We start from the raw sequence: 27,312 nt of genomic DNA, 5'->3' as shown, positions 1-27,312 counted from the left end.
AGGAGGTCAGATGCCTGAACCTTTAAAGCTGGCCAAGGGCATGCATGCCTGGCATTGCCTGTGTGGACACGGAGCCCTGCAGCTCTGCAAGCTCTCTGCTCATCTTTAGACTCGGCTTTGTAAAGGACATCAAAGAGTACTCCAGACTCTTCTCTGTGGACATCACTTCAGGTGAGCGCCAGGTTTGTCCCTGGGGGTCAGGCAAGCAGGCCCCCTTCCCACAGACTGCCCAGGCCTGAGCACCGAGGCGAGCCTCGGGCAGAAGGGTGCCTCACTGCTTGTCTTCCCGTGGCTCACCCTCCACCCAGGATGAGGGGCACCGCGCTGTTGGGGACACTGGTTGCCCTGGCCAGCCTACAGCAGGTGGCTGTGTCTTTGAGGATCGCAGCCTTCAACATCCAGACTTTCGGGGAGACCAAGATGTCCAATGCGACCCTCTCCAGGTACATTGTAGAGGTAAGCCCAGGAGGACCTGTCCTGGGGACAGCCAGCTGCATGCAGGGTTGAGCACCTCCAGCCTTGTCAACTGGGGGAGACAGCAGACACCTTTGTCACATGCCATGCTGTCTGGCCGGCAGCAGGTAACGGTGTAGCTGCAACGCTAGTTGTAGCCTGTGTGTGTCCTGGGAGTGGAGAGGGCTGTGACCTGGCTTGGAGCGAAGACAGTCCCCACAACACCTGGCTGCCCTGGCCTTGCCCCTTAGATCCTGAGTCGCTATGACATCGCTCTTGTCCAGGAAGTCAGAGACACCTATCTGGTAGCCGTGGGGAAGCTGCTGGATGAACTCAATCGGTGGGTGACCAATTCATCTGGGTGACAGTGAGCAGGTCTCTTGTGTCAGTAGCCGGCCCCAACGAGACCCTTTGTTCATTCCATTCAGGGACGCACCGGACACCTATCGCTACGTGATCAGTGAGCCACTGGGTCGCAGCAGCTACAAGGAGCAGTACCTCTTCTTGTACAGGTGAAGCCCAGGGCCACAGCTGTGCCCCAGCATGGATGGGGCTGAGGTGGTCCGGGGCCCTGCAGAGTGGTGGTGTAGCAGGATGCAGGGTCCCTGTGGGCAGGCGTGGCTCCGAGCTCACCTTCTCCCACAGGCCTGACCAGGTGACCGTGCTGGACGCCTACCACTACGACGACGGCTGTGAGCCCTGTGGGAACGACACGTTTAGCCGAGAGCCGGTCGTTGTCCAGTTCTACTCCCCGTTCACGAGTGAGTGCCCGTCACGCTCCGTCTCTGCTCTGCACAGAGGCAGTGCTTATTAGCGTGTCTGCTTTTTCTCAGGCGTCAGGGAGTTTGCCATCGTGCCCCTACACTCAGCCCCCGCTGACGCGGTAACCGAGATCGACGCCCTCTATGATGTCTACTTGGACACCCGGGAGAAGTGGGGCCTGGAGGTGAGGCGGGGGCCAGGGCCTGGCCTGTGGAGATCCTGCGTCCCTGGGCCAACAGGTAGCCGTCTCCTTTCAGGACATCATGTTGATGGGTGATTTCAATGCGGGCTGCAGCTACGTGACCACCTCGCAGTGGTCCTCCATCCGCCTGCGCACAATCCCTGCCTTCCAGTGGCTGATTCCTGACACTGCGGACACCACGGTCTCCTCTACGCACTGTGCCTACGATAGGTGAGTGCGGCCCTCACCCTCACTGGTGCCTGGCCAGCCACTGTCCCACCTCGGGCTGCTTCTGTATGTGGTGCTGAGGAATCGAACCCGGGGCCTCATGCTTGCGAGGCAAGTGCTCTACCACTGAGCCACCTTCCCAGCCTGAACTCAAGGCCTGGGCACGCCCTGAGCCTCTTATTGGCTCAAGGCTAGCATTATACACCACTTGAGCCACACAGCGCCACTTCCGGCTCTTTCTGTGTATATGTGGTGCCGAGGAATCGAACCCAGGGCCTCATGCTTGAGAGGCAAGCACTCTACACCACTAGGCCATCTTCCCAGCACTGTAGTCTGGTGTTTTGTCAGTGGTCTTGGCTCAACCGCCTGAGGAAACCTTGTCTCCCCGGCTTGACTGCAGGATCGTGGTTGTCGGGAAGCTGCTCCAGGAGGCCGTCGTTCCTGGCTCAGCTGCTCCTTTTGACTTCCAGACAGCGTACAACCTGAGCATCCCACTTGTAAGTGCCCTTGACCAGCACACAGCGGGGGGAGGTGGGGGGTGGCGAATAGCTAGCATGGCTCCCTCTTCCAGCTCATCCCCCAGAGCCCATGCCGTCCTCCTACAGGCCAAAGCCATCAGTGACCACTACCCTGTGGAGGTAACACTCCAGTGAGCAGCATTGTTCCTCAGCACATCTGGACAGACAGACATGTGGATTAAGAAATACCTTTTTAATGGAGATAAATAAAGCTTTGGTGGTGGTCTCGCTACTTTCAGTGTCCAGGCCTCTTTTGTGCCTGAGACAAATGGACTCCTGTCAGTGTTTCTCCAGGGCCTTAACAAGAAGGTCATTCAGACGGCCAACCATGGGCCTGGGGTCATCCACGAGACCTGCGGCTATCATGGCGTTTTCATAGATCTGTAAGGCAGGGAGGAAAATGCATTAGAGGGAGGACAGGGACTTCCCCCCCCTTCTAAGCCAAACCCAATAGCTCCCCTTACCTGGTCCACAAGCAGCTGGGCCAGCTCTGGCTCGCCTTCTCTCAGCTGGTTGAGCTTCCTGATCAGTGTGTGCCTGCAATGATGGGAAACACCAGAAAAGTCAGCTCAGATTGAGCACTGGGTCCCATCCTCAGTACCACATGAACAGAACAGGCTGGAAGTCAGGTGCTATGGCTCAAGGGGTAGAGTGCTAACCTTGAGCTTCGGGACAGCAGTTCAAAGCCCCAGGATTGGGGTGGGGGGAATTTCAGGACAGAGGGGCCACAGGGCCAGTAATCTTGATGCCTGACCAGCTCAGGAGATAGTGACTGCATCTCTGGTGTCTACCTATATCTTACAGAAGCAGACCCTGTACTAGAGGCAAACAGAAAACGGGTGTAGAAAACAGGTGTGCATGCTGTATACTGGATATGTACATTCACCTTGGGTTGTAGTGATGACAGGGGCTGCTAGGGGTTGGCAATAAGGTTCATTTTAAACTTCACGTAGGTACAGTCTCAACTGTCCTCTAACTGCACACAGGTCTGTGCTCTTCCCTGGTCCATATGCTGCACAGTAGAACCCCCACACATGCAATTTGTAAGAGCAAAGTAGCACCTGGGGTTGATCTCCAGCGTGGGCTGCAGCAGCTGGGCGCGCTCCTCCTGGGTCTTGGCCAGCTGCTGCATGCGCAGGAAGTGCCGGGCAGCTCCCATCTCCAGCACTGTCACCATGGCAGGGTGGGTGTCCAGGCGGAAAGTGACCTGTAAACAAGGCAAAGGTGGGGCGGAAGGGTTGGCTGTCCAGCCAGGGAGAAGGCACTTCAGGAAGCTTACACAGAGAGTCCCGCCTCCTCCCCCCAAGACCAGAAGGTCGAAGATGTCCACATGGTACTGTTGTCACCTTAATCCTCCAGCTTACAAGCTAGGGCCGTCAGTACCTGCCCTGGGTCCTGTGGCACCTTGAGTCCCAACGCAGGCCAAAGACTTTGCGTGTCAGCCTGGCCACTGGGGGGAACATTTGGGCTGATTTGAGCCCCCACTCCCTGACGTGTGCCGTGACCTTGTCTGCTAATCAGCCTGGGGACAAGTTACTCAAAGCCGACTGTGTGTGTGGGGGGATGGTACTGAGGCTTGAACTCAGGACATGGGCACTATCCCTTAGCTCTTCCTCTCAAAGCTGAGCACTACCACTTCAAGTTTTATTGAGTCTCAGACTTTCCTGAGTAAGTTGGCTTCCAACCACAACCCTCAAATCCAAGCCTCCAGAGTAGCTAGCGGTTGTAAGGCAGGGGGGTCGTGTGATCCAGTCTGATGTACTGTCTGTAGTTCCTTCTCAGTCTGAGGCCTGCCTGCGCCCAGCCGCTCCTGAGTGGGGCCATGAGCCCCTGCCCTGCACAGGACTGCCCCCTCTTGCTCTGAGCTCTCTGAAGGCTGGCAGCAGCCCGCACTGGGGCTGCGATGGCCTGGCACTAGTTTGAATCACTACTGTAGCCACTGCAGCTCCACAGGGTCCACACCAGGCTGGCCCCGGGGACCTCAGCTTGCTGCACCCGAGGCCTGAGCTCTCTACCGTGTGGGGAGGGCGGGCCCAGGCTTACTGCCACGGCGGGACCCCACATGGTGGCGCTGTGGCCAGTGTGGCCGTCGGTCCCGGGCAGCCTCACCTTCACATTGGCAACTCGAGGCCCCAGCGCGTTCCTCATCCAGGCCGTCAACTCCTCCGTCTCCTTCTCAGTCAGGCGCTCACTGGCTGCAAAAGAGCGGGAGTCACAGGCCTGGGGCCCTGTGCAGCCCTGCGCACCACTGCCCTCCCCGCCACCCTGGAGACATCCCACCTCCGGTGGAAAGAAACCTCGGGGGGCTTTGGCGCCTGTGTGTGCTTAGTTCTGTTAAGGATACATGAGGACCTCAAGCATCCTGCTAGGATGCTTCCAAGCACCAGCCCAACCGCGGGTGGGCTGCCCACCTCATGCGCTGCCCAGCTCCGGAGAGGGGCAGAGCCAACCTGGGGATGTGTCCTCGAACTTCTCCTCCTTGTAGTGATCCACCACGATGTCCGTCTCCACCGAGATCAGCTTCTTCTTGTCGAACTCACGCAGGTGCAGCAGGGTGAGCTCGTCGAACTGCTCGTAGCAGAAGAGCACCTGCAGGCGCCCCAAGCTCCATCAGCCAGACAGCGAAGGGGAGCCCTGCTGGGGGCTTTGGGCCTCTAGGCCTGACTATTCGCCAGAAGGTTCTGAGAGGGGCTCTGTTGGTGCGCGAGTCCCCTTCTGAAGGTGAAGGCCGGCTGGCAGACAGGCCTCCCCTGCACGGCCCCACCTCCTGGCGTGGGCACATCTGGCCACCCCTCCCAAGCACCGAGCGTGAGTTTGAGACCCTCCTTCCGCAGAAGTGGCTTGCTCACCTCTGTGTTCTTCTGCTTCATGGCCTCATAATAGGGCGAGTGCTCGGCCAGGTGGCGGCTGGGTGCGCACAGGTAGTAGATGTTGCGGGTGCCGGGCTGCATGCGGCTGGCGTAGTCGGACAGGCTGGTAAGGCGGCCGGCTGGCAGTGCCGAGGACTCATAGCGCAGCAGCTTCGCGATGTCCTCCTGCGCACACAAGGCGCTCACTGCAGGGTACTCACAGAGGCCCGGCACCTTCCCCCCCAGGTGGCCCAGAGCCACCCAAGGCCAACCCCGCTCCCCAGGCCCTCTGCTGTCCTCAGTGACACAGCCATGGGGTGAAGCCTGCATGACCCAGATTCCCGTGGTGTAAGAGGTCCTGGAGCGGCCCTGCACGCCAACGCCGCGTGCAGCAAGCCGGTCCCTGCAGCTGCAGCCGGGGGCCGCCTGGTCTAAGCCACGGCCCCGACAGCAGAGTGCAGGAGACAGCACTGGAACCTGGGGAGGTGCAGGTGACCGGGCTGTGCCGGGTGATGGGGCTGGGGGAGCACGGCTGTACCCATGTGCACACGGTGCGGGGACACGCGTGCAAGGCGTCTCTCTTGGGAGAGCTCGGCACGTGTGAACTGCAGCGTGCTGGGACCACAGTGCGATAAAGCAGGGGCAGCAGGGCTGCAGCAGGTCTTGGTCTCCAGGGGCGCTCTCGCACGCACGCCCCACCCCCACCTACAATTCCTCACCTGCCCCCCCTTCCTGCGGGCCCCTGACTCCCGTCACCCACTGAGAAGGCCCATGGGGTCCCACTTCCTGCCAGCCTCCAACGCGCAGGGGCCAGGAGGGGAGGCCTGGCCCCTGGGCCCGTGCGGGGGAGGGCCGTGCGGGGTGAACCTGACCTGCCAGCGGGGCGCTAGGAGCATGGTAAGGCTGGCCTCTGGCTGGCTGAGGGGGGACATGGGGGCACTGCTCTATAGGTTGGGGTTCAGGTGAGGTAAGAGCGGAGAACAGGCTTGCGTCATGACGAACATTTGCAACTGGGAGCGGGAGTCCTGCCCACGCCGCACCGCACCGCACGCCAGACGCCGCGAGGCGCCGAGGCCCACGCCACGCCGCCGAGGTCCGCGCACCACCGCTGCGCTCACCTTGACCTCCTGCTCCGCAGAGGTCACGATGCCCTCCCGCATGAACAGGCCGTAGTCTTCAAAAAACTTGGCGTATTTCTCGGCATCTTTTTTGCTCTGGTCAATGAAAAACTTTATCACCCTCTGCTGTAGAACATCTCGAAGTTTCCTGCAAAAGAGAAGTCAATGCGGGTGAGCAGGAGCTCTGAGTACCAGGACAGAGGAGACAGGACCAAGGGAGCCACACGAGGGACAGCACTGCCCCCTGCAGGCAGAGACGTGCATGGACGTCCCCTGGGGAGGCTCATCAGCCACATTCAAGCCCAAGTCTACTGCCTGAGGCTCCAGGAAACTGTCAAGATGTACTGCCAAACGTATGGACCAGAGCACCCTCTGGGGCACATGATCTAACTAACTCGGCGTTCCGTGGGGGAGCGCGATGCAGGGTGATAAGCCACGCCACAGAAAATCACATCTGACAGTCCCAAGACAGCGCAGAAGGAAGCGCCCGTGCGGAGACGGACTTAGCCTGGATGTGTAGTGCGAAGGCTGGGCTGCAGCTTTCCAAAAACAAGATTGTGCACGTCAGGCCCAACGAGGCCTGCAGCGCCACGTAAGGCACCAGCTAACAGTGCGTCAGGCCACACTCCCGTCAGCCTTGACTTTCCTTTGCAAAAGTAAAGCTTGCGCTGGGCGCTCGTGGCTCACGCCTGTCATCCTAGCTACTCAGGAGTCTGCGATCTGAGGATCATGGTTCAAATCCAGCCTGGGCAGGAAAGTCTCTGATCTCCAATGAACCACCAGAAAACCAGAAGTGGCGCTGTGGCTCAAGTGGTAGAACGCTCACCTTGAGCTGAAGGACAGCGCCCAGGCCCTGAGTTCAGGCCCCACGACAAAAAAAAAAAAAAAAAAGCCACAACCTATCCCTACCACAGTCCAGAGCAGTGACAACAATTGTAAAACTCACGCTTTCCTTCCTCTTTCTCCTCCTCCTCCTCCTCCTCCTCCCCTCAGCCTCAGGTGAGAACGGGAGTGGATCAGGACAGAGGAGGACCTGTGCAGGTTCACAGCTGGCCGAGGGGAGGGCACGTACAAGGGCCAAGAGGAAAGCGAGACGGAATGTCTGACCACGCAGGGTGACGAGGCCCCAACAGCGAGTAATGAGGCCAAGCTGGCTTTGGATCTGTCACGAAAAGGCTACAAAGGGAGGCTTCCTCACTGCCAACAGGGTCTCTCCAAACACCAGAGGGGAGAAACTAGAATGTCGCAGAGTAACGTGCTAGCATGAGCTGGGCAGATTTATAATACCAGGCGCAGGGGCTCACCCTGTGATCCCACCTAATCAGAAGGCAGAGATCGTGAGGTTCCAGATCTGAGGCTAGTCCCTGGCAAGCACTTGAGACCACTTGCAAGGCTGAGACCTGAGGACCGTGTTTCAAAGCCAGCTCAGGTAAACAAATCCAAGACACTCACCTCCAACTAACTAGCAAAAAGCTAGAACTGGGATCACGGCTGACTCAAGCACAGGCAGGAAAGTCTGTGAGACTCTTTATCTCCAATTAACCACCAAAAAGCAAAAGCAAAGCTGTGGCTCAAATGATAAAACACTAGCCTTGAACAAAACTGATGGTGCCCAGGCCCCAAGTTCTAGCCCGGCCTGACACGATCTGAGCAGGGAGCCCGCTGTGACCGCACCCCAACCCCATGATGGACGCACCTGATGAGCGCGCTCTCCTGCAGGAGCTCGCGGCTGAGGTTCAGGGGGATGTCCTCGCTGTCCACCACACCTGAGGGGACGGCACCGTCACACGCCAGCTTCTCACAGCTTTCCTCCCACAGCCTGGCCTGGCCTGGGCCACGTACATCGAGGAGGAGCAGGGAGGAGGGGGCGCCCTCCTCCACACCCTGCCCACCCCCCACAGAATGGGCACAGACAGCCTGGGGTCAGGTCAGGCTGAGGGTCAGGCCTACATGTACGTGGGGACTCAGGAGACTCGGGATACTTGGCAAACATGTTCTGGATTTTACTTTAAAAGTCCTAAGCCAATGCCGGTGCCGGTGGCTCACGCCTGTAATCTTAGCTACTCAGGAGGCTGGGATCTAAGGCTCATAGTTCAAAGCCAGCAAAGGCAAGAAAGTTTGAGGTTGTTTTTTTTTTTTTTGGTCCGGTTGTGGGGCCTGAACTCTGGGCCTGGGCGCTGTCCCTCAGCTCTTCAGCTCAAGGCTAGCGCCACTTCCGGCTTTTTTCTTTTTGCTTATGTGGTGCTGAGGAATCGAACCCAGGGCCTCAGGCATGCAAGGCAAGCGCTCTACCACTGAGCCACCTTCCCAGCCCTGACGTTCTTATCTCTAATTAGCCATCAAAAAAGCTGGAAGTAGAGCTGTGGCGCAACTGGTAGAGCACTAGCCTTCAAAAGCTCTGGGGTAGGCCCTGACTGAATTCAAGCCCCAGCGCTGGCCTGTGCACACATGTACACACAAAACCCTAGGTAGACAGGAGTAGTAGGGTACCTGTCTAATCCCAGCACTAGGGAGGTTAAAGAGGACTGTGACTTCAAGGTCAACCTGACCCACACGGCAAAATACCGTCACACGCACTCCTCCCACACCACCAACAGTCTGTGCCTTTGTGCTGTTACAGAAAGGTCTAAACGTGAATTCTTTACTAAGCCATAATCTCAGAATCTTGGAAGTCATGTTGCTTTTTTGCGCACTGAGCGAACTCAGCGCGCCCTCCCTCCCTCAGCAGCAGCTCCTGCTGAGGCTGGCAAGCGCCACGCTGGCGTGCCAGGCCACGCTCCGCACCAGCAGCGCGCTTGCGCATACCACCCACGGGCTGCCCAGGCGTGTGCCCCGCCCCGTACCTCGAACGAAGCGCAGCCACTTGGGCAGGACGTCTGTGGCTTTGGTCTGGATGAGCACCTTGCGGCTGTACAGTGAGACGCTGGAGCCCAGCTCCCGGCTCACATCAAACATGGATGGTTTCTGGGGGCAAGAAAGGGCAAGGCTCGCTGGCATTGGCGGAAACCCACCCTAGCCATGGGAGGCGGGGTGATGGTGGCGCAGGGCTGGCCCACCCTAGGCCAGCCCCGGTGATGACCCCAGACGGAGGAGGAAGCCGGAGGACAGCTGCTATGCTGCCCACCCTGTGTTCCAGGAGCCTAAGGTCCAGGATCTCCCCCGAAACCCACTGGCGGGGAAGGTGGACTGTCTGGCACTGCTGCCATCCTGACTCACACTCTAAAGAGACAGAAAGGTCCGGCAGGTCCCCAAGACCCAAGCCAAACCACGCGCCAGGGGTCAGCCAGCAAATCCACAGGCCAAAGGATGAGTTTTACATTTTGAAAGGGATGGAGATAAATTCAAAATGAGTATTTCATGAAATGTAAAAAGGCAAAAAATTTGAGGCTGGGTGCAGTAATTCAGGTCTATTTACCCTTGCTACACGGGAGGTAAAGTTCATAAAGAGCCCAGCTCAAGCACAAAAAATGAGACCCTATTTTAACCAACAAACCAGACATAGCTTGTGATCTAGCTGCAAGGGAAGCATGAATATGCAGATTAGGGCCAAGTAGACCCAGGCATAAATTAGATCCTGTTCAAAAGGCAAAGGCAGCCGGGCTCTGGGGCTCACACTGTAATCCCAGCTATAAAGGGGGCTGAACTCTGAGGATGGCAGTTTGAAGCCAGTCCAGGTAGAGAAGATCCTGCAAGACTCTTATCTCCAATGAAGCACTCAAAAACCAGAAGTGGTGCTATGGCTCACAGGGGCAGAGCGCTCGCCTTGAAGAAGAGCTCAGGACAGCGCCAGCCTCGAGCCCCACAACTGCCAAGACAAAGACAGGAGCGCCCGACTAGCAAGCACAAACCCTAGTTGGAAATGAAACCAGAGCGAGGGAACCTGGAGGCCGAGTTGCAGCTCACTGCCCGCCTCGTGCGCAGGGAAGCCGCCGGCAGCCCTCTGTCCCGGCGCAGTGTCCACCGTTAGTGCAGGACTGTGACCAGAGAGCTACTCAGCCCACCAGAAGCACTCCGCCTCAGCGCTGGCTCTGGGGATGGTCTAGGCTGAGGGGGAGGTGCCGCTGGGCAAGAGATCTGGCATTCTAAACAAGTCCTCAGGACACGGCGGCTCTGGCACACAGAAGCCACTTGAAAACAGGCAAGATCCCACCTGGTTCTGTCCCAGATGGGTCACATGATGGAAGAATGGGGGGGGTCATAAGTGGAGGAGTGGTGAGGTGCAGGGGGAGGAGGGGAGGGGGTCCTGAGCAGTGGGCGTGGTGAGATGTAGGAGGAGGGGGGTCCTGAGCAGTGGGCGTGGTGAGGTGGAGGAGGAGGGGGAAGGGGTCCTGAGCAGTGGGCGTGGTGAGGTGGAGGAAGGGGGGTCCTGAGCAGTGGGCGTGGTGTGGTGGAGGAGGGGGGTCCTGAGCAGTGGGCGTGGTGAGGTGTAGGAGGAGGGGGAGGGGGTCCTGAGCAGTGGGCGTGGTGAGGTGTGGGGGGGGTCCTGAGCAGTGGGCGTGGTGAGGTGTGTGGGGGGGTCCTGAGCAGTGGGCGTGGTGAGGTGTAGGGGGGGTCCAGAGCAGTGGGCGTGGTGAGGTGTAGGGGGGTCCTGAGCAGTGGGCGTGGTGAGGTGTAGGGGGGAGTCCTGAGCAGTGGGCGTGGTGAGGTGGAGGAGGGGGGGGTCCTGAGCAGTGGGCGTGGTGAGGTGGAGGAGGAGGGGGGGATCCTGAGCAGTGGGCGTGGTGAGGTGGAGGGGGGGGGTCCTGAGCAGTGGGCGTGGTGAGGTGGAGGGGGGGGTCCTGAGCAGTGGGCGTGGTGAGGTGTAGGGGGGAGTCCTGAGCAGTGGGCGTAGTGAGGTGGAGGAGGGGGGGGTCCTGAGCAGTGGGCGTGGTGAGGTGGAGGAGGAGGGGGGGGTCCTGAGCAGTGGGCGTGGTGAGGTGGAGGAGGAGGGGGGGATCCTGAGCAGTGGGCGTGGTGAGGTGTAGGGGAGGGGGGATCCTGAGCAGTGGGCGTGGTGAGGTGTAGGGGGGGGTCCTGAGCAGTGGGCGTGGTGAGGTGGAGGAGGAGGGGGTCCTGAGCAGTGGGCATGGTGAGGTGGAGGAAGGGGGGGGGTCCTGAGCAGTGGGCGTGGTGAGGTGGAGGTGGAGGAAGGGGGGGGGTCCTGTGGTGTGCTGAGGTGCAGGGGTGAAGATGGGGCGGTCCTGAGTGGCGGCACAGTGAGGAGCAGGGGGAGGCCGGGGCTGCCCCATGCCGGGCTCCCGGGCACTTCTTGTGGCCCGAGCCAGGGCACAGAGCCCGTCTGCAGCCTCAGCCGGCCCTGCGCGCCCACAGCCCATCTCTGTCCCCAGGCATGGGCGCCAGGCCTGCACGGCCAGACGTCAGGGGAAACGTGCCCCGTGGGTGGCCCTGTGCGCCTCACCAGAGCCATGGGCTTCCCCTCGGCTGGATGGTGGGCACTGAGCCGCCACCGCGGGGCCGCCAGTCCCTAGCCCCCAGCACCCAGGGCTGAGCAGGGCGCTCACCGTCTCCGGCACGTAGAAGATGCTGCGGATGTTGAGGGGCGCGTCCGTCTTGTAGTGCAGGGTGTAGCGGGGCTTGTCGTGGGCCTGGGCGATGTAGCGGTAGAACTCCTCGTGCTGTCCCTCGCTGATGTCCTTGGGGTCCATCATCCAGACAGCCTAGATCCGGGGACCAGTGGGGAGCGTGTTTACAACACCACTTCCCAACAGCACGGCAGGGCCGGGGGTGCTGGGGTACAGACCGCGCCCACACCGGCACCTCCACCTTCCAACACTGGGGCAAGGGACGGGAAAGACACAACCAACGCTCCGCAGCAGCACACCCCCTCGGCCCACGCAGGACAGAGTCGGGAAGGGCCCCACCTGCGAGGGTGGCTGTCCTGCCACAGGGGGGCTGGCGAGCCAGGCCCTTCCTCGTGAGAGGCGCTGTCGCCCACCACGGGGCAGAGCCGGGAAAACGCCAAGCTCAGAGCAAGGAGCCGACACGACAGGACAGGTCCACCAGCCCCTGCCGCGTGCAGTCCTCACGCAGCCGCAGCCAGGTCCGGCCGCCAGGCTGCGAGAGGGTCACTCACACTCTCCCGGAGCCCGCGGCCCAGGGGGCTGCGCCGGGGACCCCGATGTGCCCCTGGGACGTCATTCTGGAGCGCGTGTCCCCCGCACTGGCCGAGCCCGAGGGCGCCTAGGACCCCACCTGCAGTGTGTTGATCCTCCGTCCGTTGAGGAACAGGGGGAAGCTGACAAAGTTGCTGTATTTCGTCACCACATCTGCAGGAGACAAAGATGAAGACGCGCGTCCGGGGCAGAGCAGAGGCGCCAAGCGCACGAGGCTGCGGCGGCGCCCGTCCGTGCGGCCACCGCTTCACGGGGCAGGGGCAGGAGCAGGATACAGGAGGGACGTGTGTTCCCCCTGCACGGGAGGAGCATGCGCGGAGAGAGAGGCGGGCTGTTCAGGGTCTAAGGCCCCAAGACACCACAGAGGCTGGGCGTGACCCACGTGCTAACCGCCAGCCAAGCGGCCAGTCCCAGGAGGGCGTAGGGCTCCCCATTGGCTTTCGGTGATAGAGAAGCGAATGGCTCGAGGCCTTCTGTGTATGAGCATTGCGCGTGCTCATAAATTCTGCTCATTTGCTTTCCTTTCAACACGCAAAGACCAACAGGCACTGCAGGCGCAGGCGCTGCACGCCGTGTCAGTAGCCCTGCCTTCAGGAGGCCACCACCAGGCAGGGACTCGGACCACGCCCGCCCCGCCGAGCCCCCCTCACCCGGGAGGGTCACGTGGAGCACCCTGGCGCCTGACCTCGCACGCGGCCCTCTCCAGAGAACTCCCTGCAGTCGGGTTTGAGGTGGATGATTATTTTGGTCCCAGTTCGAACTCCGGATGCTTCGGCAATTTCGAACACTCCAGAGCTAAGACAGGGCAAAGGGAAGACAGTTGGGCGCTCACTCCCTACAAAGCCGAGTGCAGAAATGTGGCCACGCTGGGGTTTTTACAAGTAGAATCAAGCCAGCACGCAGAAAGGTGACCAAAAATAGCCTCTTCCTGTCTGGCTTTGAGGTGGGGAGGAGGGGTCTGGTTACAATTCCAGGCTGGCCTTGAACTTGATCCTCTTGCCTCGGCCTCCCAGGTGCTGGGCTTACAAGCGTGCGGCCCACATCTGACTTCCTGCTCTAGGCAAGGGACGCGGGGACAAGGATGCCGGTGTGTGGCACGCGTCGGCCCCTCCCCCAGCCTCCCGGGCCCGAGTGACTGGGAGCACAAGGCCTCGCTCAGCTCCCACGCCAGCCACCGCGGGCTGCCGGCGGGGCAGAGCCGAGGCTGAGCGGGGGCCTGCGGAGCCTGTGCTCACTGAATGTTCAGGAATCTGTTGGCAGCCGGGCTCCCGCCAGCCCCATGCCCCACACAAGCCGCCATCGCCTAGCCAGAAATCACGGCTTTCAACCTACGCTTCAATAGCTGAGGCGTCATCCTCCCACCGACCTGCCCACAGCCGCCCGGGCGCAGGGGAGCGGCGGGCGGGTGGGCAGGCAGCCGTGAGGCACAGCCTGGCATGGCAGGGAGACGAGGCTGTGCGCACCGGGTGAGGCCCCGGCACCGGCCCGCTGGCGACAGCACTCGGGGACTTAGGCGGCCGAGGCGCAGCGGGGCGGAGGGGGCCGAGGTGCAGGCAGAGAAGGGCGGGCAGATGCAGGCTCACAGACCAGCCCAGCCGCGGGGTCCAGTGGTGCACAATTCACGGTGACCAGCCCCCACGGGCCATTTGAGCCCCAAAACAGTGGCTCAGACTTCAGGTCAGCAAGCCAGAAAATGCCAGAAAATGTAGAAAGCCTCGCCCTTGCCAAACTTAGCCGACCCGTGACTCGACACGTCCTCAGGGACGAGGACGTGTCCCACGCGACCGGTCGGCTCCTTGCTCACCCGTCGGAAAGCCACTGGTAGCCTGGACTCCCCGGGGCTGCCGAGCGGGAGTAGACCTCAACTCTGTCGGCCACCATGAATGCCGAGTAGAAACCCACGCCGAACTGCCCGATGATCTTGCTGCTGGCCTCAGCCTGGCTCTGCAACGCTTCCAGAAAGGCCTGCGGTGACAAGAGGCAGGTTGGAGGAGGCTGCCGCCCCTTGGCTGGCAGCTGACATCAGGCCAGGCATTAGGAGCCAGGCCTGGGAGCAGAGCAGAGCAAGCTCCCGGCTGGACCACCCAGAAACCAGGCTGCACCCCACGCCCGAAGCCACACTGCCTCCGCCAGCGCCAGCGCCTGCCGTCTCGCGCGGGCAGCCTGCTCCAAGCAGGCCAGCGCCGCCCACGGAGGGGGACTGTGCAGAGCGCGCAGTCAGCCCCCAGCATCCCAGGGTGGGTGGCACCCTGGCTACGCAGGTCCTTTCTGTAAGACGGTGCAAGGTTCATCCCGCACGCTCTTCCCTGTACTTGGAATAATGTGGTGAAATAAGCACTTACACAGCTACTTACACTACCGCCCAGTGTAACACTGGCCCACGCCACTGCGTTCTCTGGAGTCAGTGACAATCCAGGAACTGTAAGGCGGGACCCGAGTGAGAGGCGGCGGCAGTCTCCGCACTGCGCGCGGCGGCTCGGGCACCCAGGGCTGCTCAACACTGGAGGTGTGGCCAGGGGATGAGGAGCCCACTTTTACTTATGCCCTGGTCTTTTTGCAGCCATGTGCACAGAGCAGATACTAGCCAGGCCAGGCAGACGATCCTTAAGGAAACTATCCAAGAGCTTCATGGGCATAAATCGGTCGTGGGGCCTGATCTCTGGGCCTGGCCACTGTCCCTGAGCTCTTCAGCTCAAGGCTAGATCTCTACCACTTGTGCCACAGCGCCACTCCCCGTTTTCTGGTGGTTTATTGGAGGCTCAACTTTCCAGCCCAGGCTGGTTTTGAACCGTGATCCTCAGCTCTCAGCCTCTGGAGTAGCTAGGATTACAGGCGTGAGCCACCGGCACCTAGCACACAGATTCTTAAAAGCAGAATTTGTGAGTAAACTAACAAGATACAAGAGCTCTCAGGCTCCAAAAGAGGTGGTCGGGGCCTCCAATGTCTGCCTTAGGTTGGAACAGAGCCTGAACTGACAGCGAGGCTCCTGTCCCAACTGCGGCCCAATGGCCCACATAAACCAGGCACTGTAGAAGCCAGCGCCTAAGCTCCTCCTTGTGAACTGCTCTGCCTGGGCGTAAAGTCTGCCTGGCTCCGCAGGCTGACTGGGCCAGGCCCGTGCAGCGGATACAATGCTGAGTGCTAACTTCACAGGAAAGCGTCAGGAGGGGCTGGGGCGTGGCTGGAGTGGTGGAGCTCCAGCTGTAATCAAGAAAAGCATCAGGAGGGGGAGCAGCACATTCTGAACTCAAGATTTGAACCTGGCACACACCAGTTTGCAGCTCTGTACAAAGCACTCGCTCCAAACTCTTCATTCATCTAACAAGCGACTCAGGCTGCGACAGGCTGAGCGCCATGGCGGTTTGCGGGGGGAAGGTGACACGCGAGGCACACTTACCTTTGACCCCGACCTGGCGATGGTGCCCAGGTTGGACACCAGCTCTGCCTGTGTCATCCCGATGCCCGTGTCCTGGGGAGAGAGGCGGAGTCCTTGGGGAGTGGAAGCAGGGTGAGGAGGGCGCAGGGGCCGCAGGGACACAGCACGCCAGCCCCGACCTCAGAGAGAAGTGGAGGCGACGACCTTCATTCAAACAACCCGCCACCCGGCACAGGACCCACGCATGCCCCACACCCCTGTGCTCAGCAGCACTGCACCACGTGGAGGCCTGGGCTCCCTGTCCAGCACCAAACCCAACCCGAGAGGACAACCCTCCCTGCCCGTCCCCCGCCTGGCTCCACTGCTGGTGCTCCAGGGCCAGACAAGGGCCGGGAGGACTTCGACCCAACCTTGCAGGAGGAAGAGGGGTCACGTCGCCGCCCCTTCCTGGCCCAGCTGCAGCTCCACAGGCCACAGGCCAGCCCCCCCTCCCCCACCTACAGCAGGTGGCCGTGCCCGGAAGGCTGGTGACCTCAGCTCGATGCCGACCCCTAGCCTACAGAATTGGTCAGGAGGAAGCCCCCACCCCCGCCCGCCCCCCAGAACGGAACCCGAGAACTCACAGAAGGGGCCGGGAGCTCGTCCCTCTGCCACCCGAGGCCACCCCGCTGGCACCTTGCTCATGGGCTTCCTGCCTCAGAACTGTTTCTGAATGACCCAGCCTAGGGTACGCTGTGACGGCATCCCCAACAGACGCGGGCACAGGCCGCTTCACAGGCGACCACGGCAGGGGCTGCATCCGCGGTGGCCATGCCAGGCCCCATCACGGCAACACCTGCCGCAGATGGGCCGAGATACGGCCCCGTCCATCAAGCCTCACCAACTTACGAGATGGAAAAAGCACCCCAAAGTGGTCTCTGCTTCCTTCTAGAAAGTCACTGTACACATTTTACCCAATGACAGCCTGTAGAGAGCCCTGCTAGGCCCCTGATGGTAAAACAAGGCTGATCAGTGCCACGCATGAAGAACCACAGGTACCAGAGAGGACTGTGCAACACTTAATCCCGGATGAGACACTGTCAGACCTCTGGGCCAAAGCCCCAGGGCCGCAGTCACCGCATGGGGCCTGTGTTCCATAGGCGGGGGACAGACAAATCATACCACCTAGGAGATTCCAATGAATTCTCTTTGAGGTTCTGGTGTTAAGAGTCCAAAATCTGGCCTGATACATTTATTGTGGAACGTGCAACAATTATAAATAAGAAATGTTTAGAATTAATTACTAGCCATTTAGTATAATTTACATTGACATGTTTACTTTCATACTTCCTACAGAACTCTTTGGGGGTCCAGTTGAGGGGCCTGAACTCTGGGCTTCAGCTCTTCAGCTCAAGGCTAGCGCTCTACCACTTGAGCCTCAGCACCACTTCCGGCTTTTTTTTCCCCCTGCTTATGTGGTGCTGAGGAATTGAACCCAGGGCCTCATGTATGCAAGGCAGGCTCTCTACCACTGAGCCACCTTCCCAGCCACGCTACAGAACTCTTCAGGAAAATGTTTCTGTTAAGATAATAAGGCAGGAGAAAATATATTTAACAGTTTGTTTTCAACTTTGTTTCCTCCCACATTGATCTACAGATCCATTATATCTCAAAAAAAAAAAAATCTCCCTAAGTTTTGTAGAAGATTCTAAAATGTATACTGAAGTAAAAAATACCTAGAATATTTGAAAAGGAACAAGGCTGAAGAACTCACATTAGCCAATGTTAAGACTTGTTACAAATTTGCAATAATTCAGAAGAAAGCCAGTGTCCAGCGCGGAGGCAGGCAATGCGCCTGACCTCTGCCCTCACAGGCAGGTAATGCGCCTGACCTCTGCCCTCACAGGCATCCCCGAGATGACTGAGGCCATGTGTGCTGGGCAAACCCCAGTCCTCACCTCATGCCACCCACCAAAATCTACTGCAGGAGGTTGGGGATTAGTTCAGTGAAAGAGCCCTTGCCTGCCAAGTGTAAGGCCCTGAGTTCAGTCCTTAGCTCTGGGGGAGAAAAAATCCACTCCAGGGCTGGGGATATAACCAGTGGCAGGTCTAGCATGTGCAAGGCCCTACATTCCATCCGTGGTACAGCAAAAGAAAAAAAATTATTTGAAATAGATCACGGATCGAAATGTAAAAGCTAAAGCTACAAAACTTGTAGAAGAAAACATGAAAAAGAAATTTGACTTTGGAAGTCAAAAACTTCTCACACCTGGGGCTGGGAAGGTGGCTCAGTGGTAGAGCGCTTGCCTTGCATGCCTGAGGCCCTGGGTTCGATTCCCCAGCACCACGTAAGCAAAAAGAAAAAAGCCGGAAGTGGCGCTATGGCTCAAGTGGTGGAGTGCTAGCCTTGAGCTGAAGAGCTGAGGGACAGCGCCCAGGCCCAGAGTTCAGGCCCCATGACCGGACCCCAAAAAAAAAAACTTCTCACACCTGTCATCCTAGCTACTCGGGAGGCTGAGATCTGAGGATTGCGGTTCAAAGCCAGCCCGGGCAGAAAGTGTGTGAGACTCTTTTTTTTTTTTTGGTCCGGTCGTGGGGCCTGAACCCTGGGCCTGGGCGCTGTCCCTCAACTCTGCAGCTCAAGGCTAGCACTCTACCACTTGAGCCACAGCGCCACTTCCGGCTTTTTTCTTTTTGCTTATGTGGTGCTGAGGAATCGAACCCAGGGCCTCAGGGATGCAAGGCAAGCGCTCTACCACTGAGCCACCTTCCCAGCCCCTGTGAGACTCTTATCTCCAATAAACCACCAGAAAACCAGAAGTGGCACTGTGGCTCAAGCAGTAGAGTGCTCACCTTGAACTGAAGAGCGCAAGAACAGCGCCCAAGCCCAGAGATAAAAAACAAACAAACAAACAAACAAAAAACCTTGATCCTCTTAAAATTAAAGCCTTGGGCTGTGGGTGTAGCTCACAGGTAGAGCATTTGTTCTTGAAGAGGTACCGTAAGATCACTAAGGCTAGCCATGGACTGGGAATAGCTTTAAATTTCCTTCTCCTCTGTCTCCAGTGTTTTCCAACTCCCTGTGCTGGCCAAGTGGTAGCTTAATGAGAGAATCAGGAAGGAGTTGGTATGTCACAGAGGGGCAAGCAGGTGTGGTGCCCTGGGTGTGCACGCTGGCGGGGCTGCAGCGCACCACTCCAGCCTGGTGGGAAATTTCCCACATGCCTGGGCACAGAGATAGACAAACCTGGATCGTGATGGTGCCTTTCTCGGCATCGGTCTGCAGGTGAATCTCCATTTCGGGCAGCGGCTGGCCACCAGACACCAGCTTATGGCGCAGTTTTTCCAAGGCGTCACTGGCATTGGAGATAAGCTCCCGAATGAACACCTACAGGAAGGGAGGGGAGGAGGGTGAAGGCGCAGTCCAGACATCTTTCTGGTGAGCTATGTGGCCACAGCGGAAAGTCAGAGCCTGCCAGAGGCCGCAGGCTCTACACACGGCCCTCCTCTGCGAGCAGTCACCAAAGGTGGCCCCTCCCCCGCACAGTGCTCTGCTCCTGCCCCCTGGGCTTCTCAGTGAAGTCTGAGATGCGCCCTTCTGTCAGCTTAGACGTTAAGACCCACCCGATGAGGGCCCTTTTCTTTTTTTTTTAAGTACTGGTACTGGGGATTGAACTTGGGGCCTGGGCACTGTCCCTGAGCTTTTTTTTACTTACGGCTCTATCATTTTGAGCTACAGTGCCACTTCCTGTCTCTTAGCTTTTTCTCTCTAAGTAAACATTTTCCACTTCCAGCTTTTTGCTGGCTGATAAGTGTCTCATGAATTTTCTGGCCCGGACTGGCTTTCAACGGCAATCCTCACATCTCAGCCTTCTAAGCAGCTAGGATTATAGGCATAAGCCATGAGTACCCAGCTTACCTGCCTCTTGCACAGGAGTAACAAAACTCCCAACACCTGTCTCTCTACTCCATGAAAAGACTACTTCATTTCCTCCAGCAAACATGAGCTTCCACCTTTCAGAAAAGTCTTTACCTATAGAGCTCTCACAAAAACTGCACGGCCGCCACAGGGGAGGCTTACAACCAGGGACACGACAGACCGTCTGGGAACTGAAGCCCCTGCTCCTGCAGCGTGGGGCTTCTCCCTGCCCCAGTCTCCACAGCAACCACATTACTTAACACGGGACCAACAGTGCGGTTTTCTCTTTCTCCAACTCCTATTTCCTCTACATGAAGTTTAATTACTGGGATTTTTGAGCTAGGATCTTGCTGACCTTAAAATTCATGATCCTGAGACTGGGAAGGTAGGTTAGTGGTAGAGAGCTTGCCTAGCATGCATGAAGCCCTGGATTCGATTCCTCAGTACCACATACACAGAAAAAGCTGGAAGTGGTGCTGTGGCTCAAGTGGTACAGTGCTAGCCTTGAGCCAAAGAAGCTCAAGGACAGCGCCCAGGACTGAGTTCAAGTCCCAGGACTGGGAAAAAAAAAAATCCATGCTCCTCTGGCCTCACGTAGGGTGGGCAGGGCCACAGGCGGCACCACGCTCGGGAGCCCCACACCCAAGGAAATTTTACAAAGGAACTAAAAAGTTCTCTGCCCTACACCACACAGGGCCTTTGTCTTCCCGCTGCTGATGCCAAGGACCAGGCAAATAGACAGATGCCAGCACACAGCAGTGCCAGAGAATCAGAGAGCAGGCAAGCATGCACAGACACTGACCACAGTACAGACCCACTTCCATGCTTAGGGTTCTTAAAATACCAGCAAAATTAAATTAGCTCCTAGAGTTGATCCAACGAACCACCTGGAATTCTTATCCATGAAACTGAAGCAGACTTTGGTAAAGATACTCTAAGAGGTAGATTAGGACTGGGGCCAGCCATAGTCTAAAGCAGTCTCATGGATGATGTAGCAGCAGTTTGGTTAGTACTGGTAATGACAAATGGACACCTACCTCTTTCTCTGAGTACAGGGAACGGGCTACAATATCCAAAAGCTTCTTTGTCTCTGCCTGGAACTCGTGTTTGGAGACAGAACCTAGTAATGAATCATAAACAAAAAAGCTTCATCTCCATTTTGGTGGAAAACATGCCATGTACCATTCAAAAGTGTTAAGGGGGCTGGGAATGCGGCTCAGTGGTAGAGTGCTTGCCCAGTATGGATGAAGCACTGGGTTCGATGCCTCAGCACCACATAAACAGAAAAAGCCGGAAGTGGCACTGTGGCTCAAGTGGTAGAGCACTAGCCTTGAGCTGAAGAGCTGAGGGACAGCGCCCAGGCCCAGAGTTCAGGCCCCACGACCGGCCCCCCCCCCCCAAAAAAAGAAAAAGCTAGAAGTGGCGCTGTGGCTCAAGTGGTAGAGTTCTAGCCTTGAACTAAAGAAGCTCAGGGAAAGTGCCCAGGCCCTGAGTTCAAGCCCCAGGACTGGCAAAAAAGAAAAAAAAGTGTTTAAGATTTCGAATTTTACGTTTTTAAATAGAGACGGGGTCTCTATGATCCCTGGTTGGCCCTGAACTCGTAATTTTCCTGCCTCAGCCTCTAAGTGCTAGCACTACCATACCCAGCTACGTGTAGGTATTTTTGCACAGTGACCAAGAAGACACAAGGAAAGTGGACGCCATCGGCCTCGCAGCTGACAGGGAAGGAGGCACTGGGAGGGCGGCTCTCCCACCACTGAGAGCACAGGCCTCGGATGGAGCACAGGCTGCTCCTCCACAGCACACGGCCGCGAGAAGCGGGCCTGCCTCAAACACCAGACCCCTTCTCCAAAGGAGCTGCGCGCCAATAAATCATCTGACAAGCAAAGAAGTATAACAGCCCCATTCTCTTCTGCACATCAACAGTTCTGTTCTTCTCATTTCACGTAAAAGCCAGAAATGGAAGCCCTGGGGCCTGCTCTGGAGACAGCCTTTTTGTACTCAGAATTCAGTCCTTCACCAGCTGGGCCATTACTCAGTTTCCATCCAGCTTCCTTGATTACTAGCAGATGTGCTACTGCATTGCCACTCAGCAGATTCCTGGGTGGCCACCAGGGGGAGCAAGACCAGGACAAAGCCCAGAGTTCCTGGCCGGACAGAAATGGAGACCATCCTCCGCTGGGCCAGCAGCTCCATGCGTATCCACCTCTTCCTGGAAAACTGCTCTCCCCGAGCCAAGGCGAGCCTGTTGGCCCACCACGGCTGACCACTCACCCTGCACCATCTCGGTGCTGCTGATGATCGAGTGCAGGGCCTCTTCCTTCTTGTCCTCAGCGGCCTGAGTGCTGTACGGCCGTCCCACACAGATGCTCGAAGCCAGAGTTCGCCTGGGACCCCTGAACTGCACTGCAGTCCTCTGAGGACACAGAACTGGCTTTCCTGAAAAGACAACCGTGCACAGAGAGTAAGAACTAGTGCTCAGAAGCTTCTAGGACATCCTTACTGTTCCCATCTAAACTGTCCAGCAGAAACCAACGCGGATGTCTGTAGCATGAGCTGTTGTTCGAGTGATGAACACTGTGCAGAAAAACACTGCTTCTGTTTCACCCCTTCACATGCGCCAAGACCAAGGGGTTCACTGAAAAGCAGCTCGTGCCCTGTCTTGATGTTAGCCAGGAGGGCACAGGAGGACAGCGGCTCACCCACTGGATGCCGATACCTCCTCATGCCCAGCCTCAGCATGGGCTGTACCGAAACCACTCAGCCTCTAAGCCCTCACCAGACCAGCAGAAGGAACCCAGTCCTGTCCTTCCAGCCCCAGGGGTTGTTTGGTAGACATTCATCATATGATGATTTCAAGAACATGGGGTCGGTCAACAAGGCTATGTATACTAGATGGAAATGAACACATCTGGGCTGGGAATGTGGCTTAGTGGTAGAATGCTTGCCTAGCACGCATGAAGGCCTGGGTTCGATTCCTTGGTACCACACAAACACAAGTAAATTGGGGCTGGGAAGATGGCTCAGTGGTAGAGAGCTTGCCTTGCATGCATGAAGCCCTGGGTTTGATTCCTCAGCACCACATAAACAGAAAAAGCAGGAAGTGGCGCTGTGGCTCAAGTGCCCAGGCCTAGAGTTCAAGCCCCATGACCAACAAAACACACACACACACAATAAAATTAAAAAAAGAAATGAACACATCTGCCTGTCAGATGTATTCTCCCTACAAACTATTTGCCTTTTTTTCTTTTGCTTTTTCTTGGATGTATAACACAATCCTGAACTTAACTTCTGTGCAGAAGAGCTTGAGAACGAACACACCAATTCAGAAAACATTCCATTTCCACACAGTGGGGAATGGGGCCACAGGCTTCTCAGCCCAGGCAGGGCCGAGCCTGGGAGTTGTCAGGAGGGAAAGGCCTCAGCAATGGCCAGCAGCTCAGCTGTCCTGGGTGCCCTGTCCTCACTAAGCCCACAGCCCGCCTCATGCTGAGCAGCTGTGCCACACCTCCCTCCTCTACTTTGTCTAAAACCCAGACCTGCTTGACAGAGAAGGCAACATGCTGTCATACCATCTTAGCAACACAAAGTGCTCTTCACAGAGGAGGCAAAATCTGACTAGCGAAGCTGGGCACTGGGGCTTATGCCCGTAATCCTAGCTACTCAAGAGGCTGAGATCTAGAATCTTGGTTCAAAGCCAGGTGGGACCCACTCTTATCTCCACTTAACCAGCAAACAGCTGGCTGTCTGGCTAAGAGTATCTGGTTAGCCGGGAGATGGTGGCTCATGCCTGTAATCCTAGCTACTCCAGAGGCTGAGAGCTGAGGATCACGGTTCAAAGCCAGCCTGGGCAGAAAAGTCTATGAGACTCTCATCTCCAATAAACTACTAGAAAACCGGAAGTGGTGCTGTGGCTCAAGCGGAAGAACATTGGCCTTGAGCTGAAGAGTGCAAGGACAATGCCCAAGCCCAGAGTTCAAGCCCCACGACCAACAACAACAAAAAAGAGTATCTGGTTAGCTAGGAGCTGGTGGCTCACACCTGTAGTCCTAGCTACTCAGGAGGCTGAGATCTGAGGACTGAGGTTCAAAGCCACCCAGGCAGGAATGTCTATGAGACATGGGGCTTGAACTCAGGGTCTGGACACTGTTCCTGAGCTTTTCTGCTCAAGGCTACTACTCTGTCACAGCTCCACTTCTGGTTTTCATGGTGGTTAATTGGAGATAAGAGTCTTACAAACTTTCCTGCTTGGGCTGGCTTCAAACCTTGATCCTTAGATCTCAGCCTCCAGAGTATCTAGGATTATAGACGTGAGCCACCAGCACCTGACTTGAGACTATCTCCAGTTAACCATCAGGAAACGGTGGTACTGTGGGGATCAAAATGGTAGAGCACTAGCCTCAAGCAAAAGGGTCAGGGACAGCACCCAGGCCTGGAGTTCAAGCCCCATGACTAACCAAAAAAGAAAAAAAACTCTGGTTAAAGCTGGATGCCGGTTCATGCCTGTAATCCAAGCTACACACAAACATATATACCAATCTATATCTAAAGAGAGCTCTCTTTTACTAACCAGTACAACTTCACTCCATCCTGAACAACACAAAGGCTGGGAATACCACAAATTATTCATGTGGATTCTTGTGAAAGCACAACAGGTGTAGAAATTGCATTTTATGGACCCCTAACAGTAAACGGAGGGAAAAAGCAAGACAGATCAAGGAAGAGGAAAGGGAGGTACAGCCCAGAGGTGCCAGCTTTAGGAATGGGGTCCAGGTGAGGTTCTTTTTGTAAGATGAAATCAGCTGGGCACAGGTAGCTCAAGCCTGTAATCTTAGCTACTTAGAAGGCTGAGATCCAAGATCACCTTTCAAAGCCAGCCTGGGCAGGAAAGTCCATGAGATTTTTTTTTTTGTCGATCCTGGGATCTGAACTCTGGGCCTGGGCACTGTCCCTCCGCTCTTCAACTCAAGGCTAGTACTCTACCATTTGAGTCACAGAGCACCACTTCGATTTTTCTGCTTTTGTGGTGCTGAGGAATTGAACCCAGGGCCTCATGCATATGAAGCAATCACTCTACCACTGAGCCACCTTCCCAGCCCCTACTCACCACCCCCCCACACACTGTCCCCCGGGCTCTTAACTCCAATTAACCACCAGAAAACTGGAAGTGGTGCTGTGGCTCAAGTGTACAGCGCTAGCCTTGAGCTGAAGAGCTGAGGAACAGCGCCCAGGTCCAGAGTTCAAGCCCCAGGACCAACCAAAAAAAAAAAGACGAAACCAACTGGTCAATGCTTAAGCCCCACAGCAATCTGAGGAAGAAAGCTCTACTGACCTGCTAGCACTTGCTGTTACCCTCACAACTTTAATTTCTAAGATTGAAAGTTCAGCAAAGGCGCACCTCCTGATCTTGTCTTACCAATATCAACCCTCAAAACACCAGTGTGTGCCTGGGAGGATTACAAGGCAAGACGCAGCTGCTCTGGTGATCACGAAACACCTGGCAACCCGCTGCCCAGCTGTAGTCACATCTGCCTTCGGGAGACAGGCTGAGCGAAAAAATGAAGGGACAGTGCCCAGGCCCAGAGTTCAAGCTCCAGTACCCATACAAAAAAAAGGGGGGGGGAGAAGACAGGGAGGGAAGAAGGGAGGAAGGGAGGGAAGGAGGAAAGGGAAAAAAGTGAGCTGAACTCATGAGTAATTCAGGAGGAATCTATGACAAAGTGACACATCCTAAATGTAAAAGCAAAAATGCTAGTCTCAGGCTGGGAAGGTGGCTCAGTGGTAGAGTGTTTGCCTTGCATACATGAGGACCTGGGTTCAATTCCTCAGTACCACATAAGCAGAAAAAAAGCCAGAAGTAGCACTGTGGCTCAAGTGCTAGAGTGCTAGCCTTGAGCTGATGAGCTGAGGGACAGTGACCAGGTCCAGAGTTCAGCCCCCATGATGGCAAAAAAAAAAAAAATGCTAAAGGCTGGCAACATTATCCCAAGAAGAGAGAACAAAAGAGTTCTGGGTTTTGTATACAAGTGGATTCACCTGTAATTCTTTCTCCCTTATGTATAAATCATGTATTTTCTTGATTAAATGCACCCATCACTCAATCCACTGTCACAGATATCTCATAGATGACAATGTTACAGGCATCTGCAACGTAATAGGCTGCCCAGAAGAGACTCAAGCAAAGGCTGACCTGGCACCAACTGCTGGAAAGAGATGATTAAGGGAAACAGAATTAAAAATCTGAAGGCTGAAAACTGACATATTCTTAAGATAGAAGTGACAAGGTGTTTTCAAAGCATCAACAACAATGCTTATAGACGGGCTGGGAAGGTGGCTCAGTGGTAGAGCTCTTGCCTTGCATGCCTGAGGCCCTGGGTTCGATTCCTCAGCACCACATAAGCAAAAAGAAAAAAGCCGGAAGTGGCGCTGTGGCTCAAGTGGTAGAGCGCTAGCCTTGAGCTGAAGAGCTGAGGGACAGCACCCAGGCCCAGAGTTCAGGCCCCACGACCAGACCCAAAAAAAACCTGGAGTTAGCCACAAAAGAAACACTAATCAAACTGACAGGACTGAACCTAGAGTTAGCCACAAAAGAAACACTAATCAAACTGACAGGACTGTTAATCTACAACACCGGTGCTAGAAGACATCAGAGTAACTATCTCACATCCTGAAGGAAATCATTTTCACCTGGAATGCAGTAACCCGACAAACTAGTATCCAAGTATGAAGATAAATGAGAAATCTTAAAGACACAGTGGAGCCTAGAAACTACACCCCACAGGCTATTTCTGTAAAGATAACACAAGGTACACTGTGGGTAAGTAGAAAATAAATCCCCAACAGCTGTAAAAATACTTATACAAAGGTAATAGTGATCTGCAGACCAGTAAAGCCTACGGATGTCTTATCTATTAATACTGTTATTTTAAAAAGTTGACACGTTGAAGATCAAAAAAAAAATTAAAGTTTAAGTAGGAAAGACTTAAGAGCTACCATGAAGAAATTTGTATAGACACAGAAAAGGCCATGACACTAGTAAAAACATTTTTATTTGCACTCATATCCATGTAGGTGTAAATCAAATAAGGTGTCTTTTAAGTAAATGGCTGGGGCGGGGGTGCGGGGGTGGGCTTATGCCGGAGGTTTGAATCCAGATCCTTGCACAAGCTCTATCTACTATGAAAATATTGCCCAAGCCTTGCGGGACCAATATGCGGTGTGAGAGAAAATACTGTGAAATAAGCAGTTTCATTGCCCACCAATTGCAATAGGACTTAAAAAGAAGTTGGATCACAGCTTCAGCTAACATTGTAAAACTGCCTAAGTTCTGAAACATTCATTCTAAGACGCTAAAGAAATACCACACGTGCGTTAAGCATTCACTCATTCACGCAGGAAGTAATCTGAACTATTCTCTACTGCTGAGAACGGTTTAAAGAAGCATGATGGCCCACGATACGGAACTCTATGTAGCCACGGGGAAGCGGCTGGACCCACGGACACAGAAATGAGAAGTCGTGTGTGAAATGCTGGGAGCGTTAGAAATTCCAGCTCTTCATAAAAACAGCCCAGCGCCGAGGGCAGGCCCGCGGCCCCGCGGGGACCCTCTCCCGGCGGGGTGAGGGCCCTTCTCTCTCCATTCCTTGTCGTACCTGGGTCCCGAGGGACGCAGGGGCCAACTACCGGGAGTCCACCCGGGTTCCGGGCAACTGTTGTTGGCTGGAGTCGGCATTTACCCACCAAACCCTGAGCCCGAGCCGGGAGCACGCGGAGCCCGGGGCGCAGCGGCGCCCGCGGACCGAGGACCGACGCCGTC

At 56.3% G+C, this 27,312-nt stretch overlaps 2 protein-coding genes across 3 annotated transcripts; one reads left to right on the top strand and one right to left on the bottom strand.

Moving 5' to 3' along the window:
- Dnase1 (deoxyribonuclease I) lies at positions 1-2,375 on the top strand. Of its 2 annotated transcripts, XM_013011563.1 has the most exons (9): positions 1-171; positions 309-456; positions 705-793; positions 882-965; positions 1,099-1,214; positions 1,287-1,399; positions 1,473-1,627; positions 2,025-2,121; positions 2,230-2,375. In XM_013011563.1, exons 2-9 carry the CDS (start codon positions 310-312, stop codon positions 2,275-2,277), a joined length of 849 nt encoding a protein of 282 aa, XP_012867017.1. In that variant the 5' UTR covers positions 1-171; position 309; the 3' UTR covers positions 2,278-2,375. The 2 variants fall into 2 exon arrangements, with proteins under 2 accessions (XP_012867017.1, XP_012867018.1); XM_013011564.1 differs by lacking the exon at positions 1-171 and having other exon boundaries at positions 293-456.
- Trap1 (TNF receptor-associated protein 1) lies at positions 2,315-22,223 on the bottom strand. Its single transcript, XM_013011224.1, has 18 exons — positions 22,124-22,223; positions 21,771-21,935; positions 20,534-20,616; positions 18,825-18,965; positions 15,620-15,691; positions 14,027-14,187; positions 12,908-13,017; positions 12,302-12,375; positions 11,611-11,766; positions 8,953-9,073; positions 7,806-7,875; positions 6,110-6,257; positions 4,992-5,177; positions 4,593-4,731; positions 4,252-4,337; positions 3,204-3,349; positions 2,607-2,679; positions 2,315-2,523 (listed from the first exon to the last, which is right to left on the bottom strand). The coding sequence occupies exons 1-18, from the start codon at positions 22,221-22,223 to the stop codon at positions 2,422-2,424; spliced, it is 2,133 nt and encodes a 710-aa protein (XP_012866678.1). The 3' UTR covers positions 2,315-2,421.
- Between the last annotated feature and the right edge of the window lie 5,089 nt (positions 22,224-27,312).

The sequence above is a fragment of the Dipodomys ordii genome, unplaced genomic scaffold (genome assembly GCF_000151885.1).
Source record: "Dipodomys ordii isolate 6190 unplaced genomic scaffold, Dord_2.0 Scaffold14, whole genome shotgun sequence".
NCBI lineage: Eukaryota > Metazoa > Chordata > Mammalia > Rodentia > Heteromyidae > Dipodomys > Dipodomys ordii.
Note: the sequence above shows the minus strand (reverse complement) of the source record. Positions and strands in the feature narration are given on the sequence as shown.

What these genes read in the sequence shown, in the direction of transcription:
- Trap1 (XM_013011224.1), bottom strand. Translation starts at nt 22,223, where the DNA reads ATGAGGAGGTATCGGCATCCAGTGGGTGAGCCGCTGTCCTCCTGTGCC. An exon ending in GCTTTTCAGTGAACCCCTTG is followed by an intron (nt 21,936 to 22,123) that starts GTCTTGGCGCAT and finishes TTGTCTTTTCAG; the next exon opens with GAAAGCCAGTTCTGTGTCCT. An exon ending in CCCTGTACTCAGAGAAAGAG is followed by an intron (nt 18,966 to 20,533) that starts GTAGGTGTCCAT and finishes CCCTTCCTGTAG; the next exon opens with GTGTTCATTCGGGAGCTTAT.
- Dnase1 (XM_013011563.1), top strand. Translation starts at nt 310, where the DNA reads ATGAGGGGCACCGCGCTGTTGGGGACACTGGTTGCCCTGGCCAGCCTA. An exon ending in CAGTACCTCTTCTTGTACAG is followed by an intron (nt 966 to 1,098) that starts GTGAAGCCCAGG and finishes CTTCTCCCACAG; the next exon opens with GCCTGACCAGGTGACCGTGC. An exon ending in GGGAGAAGTGGGGCCTGGAG is followed by an intron (nt 1,400 to 1,472) that starts GTGAGGCGGGGG and finishes GTCTCCTTTCAG; the next exon opens with GACATCATGTTGATGGGTGA.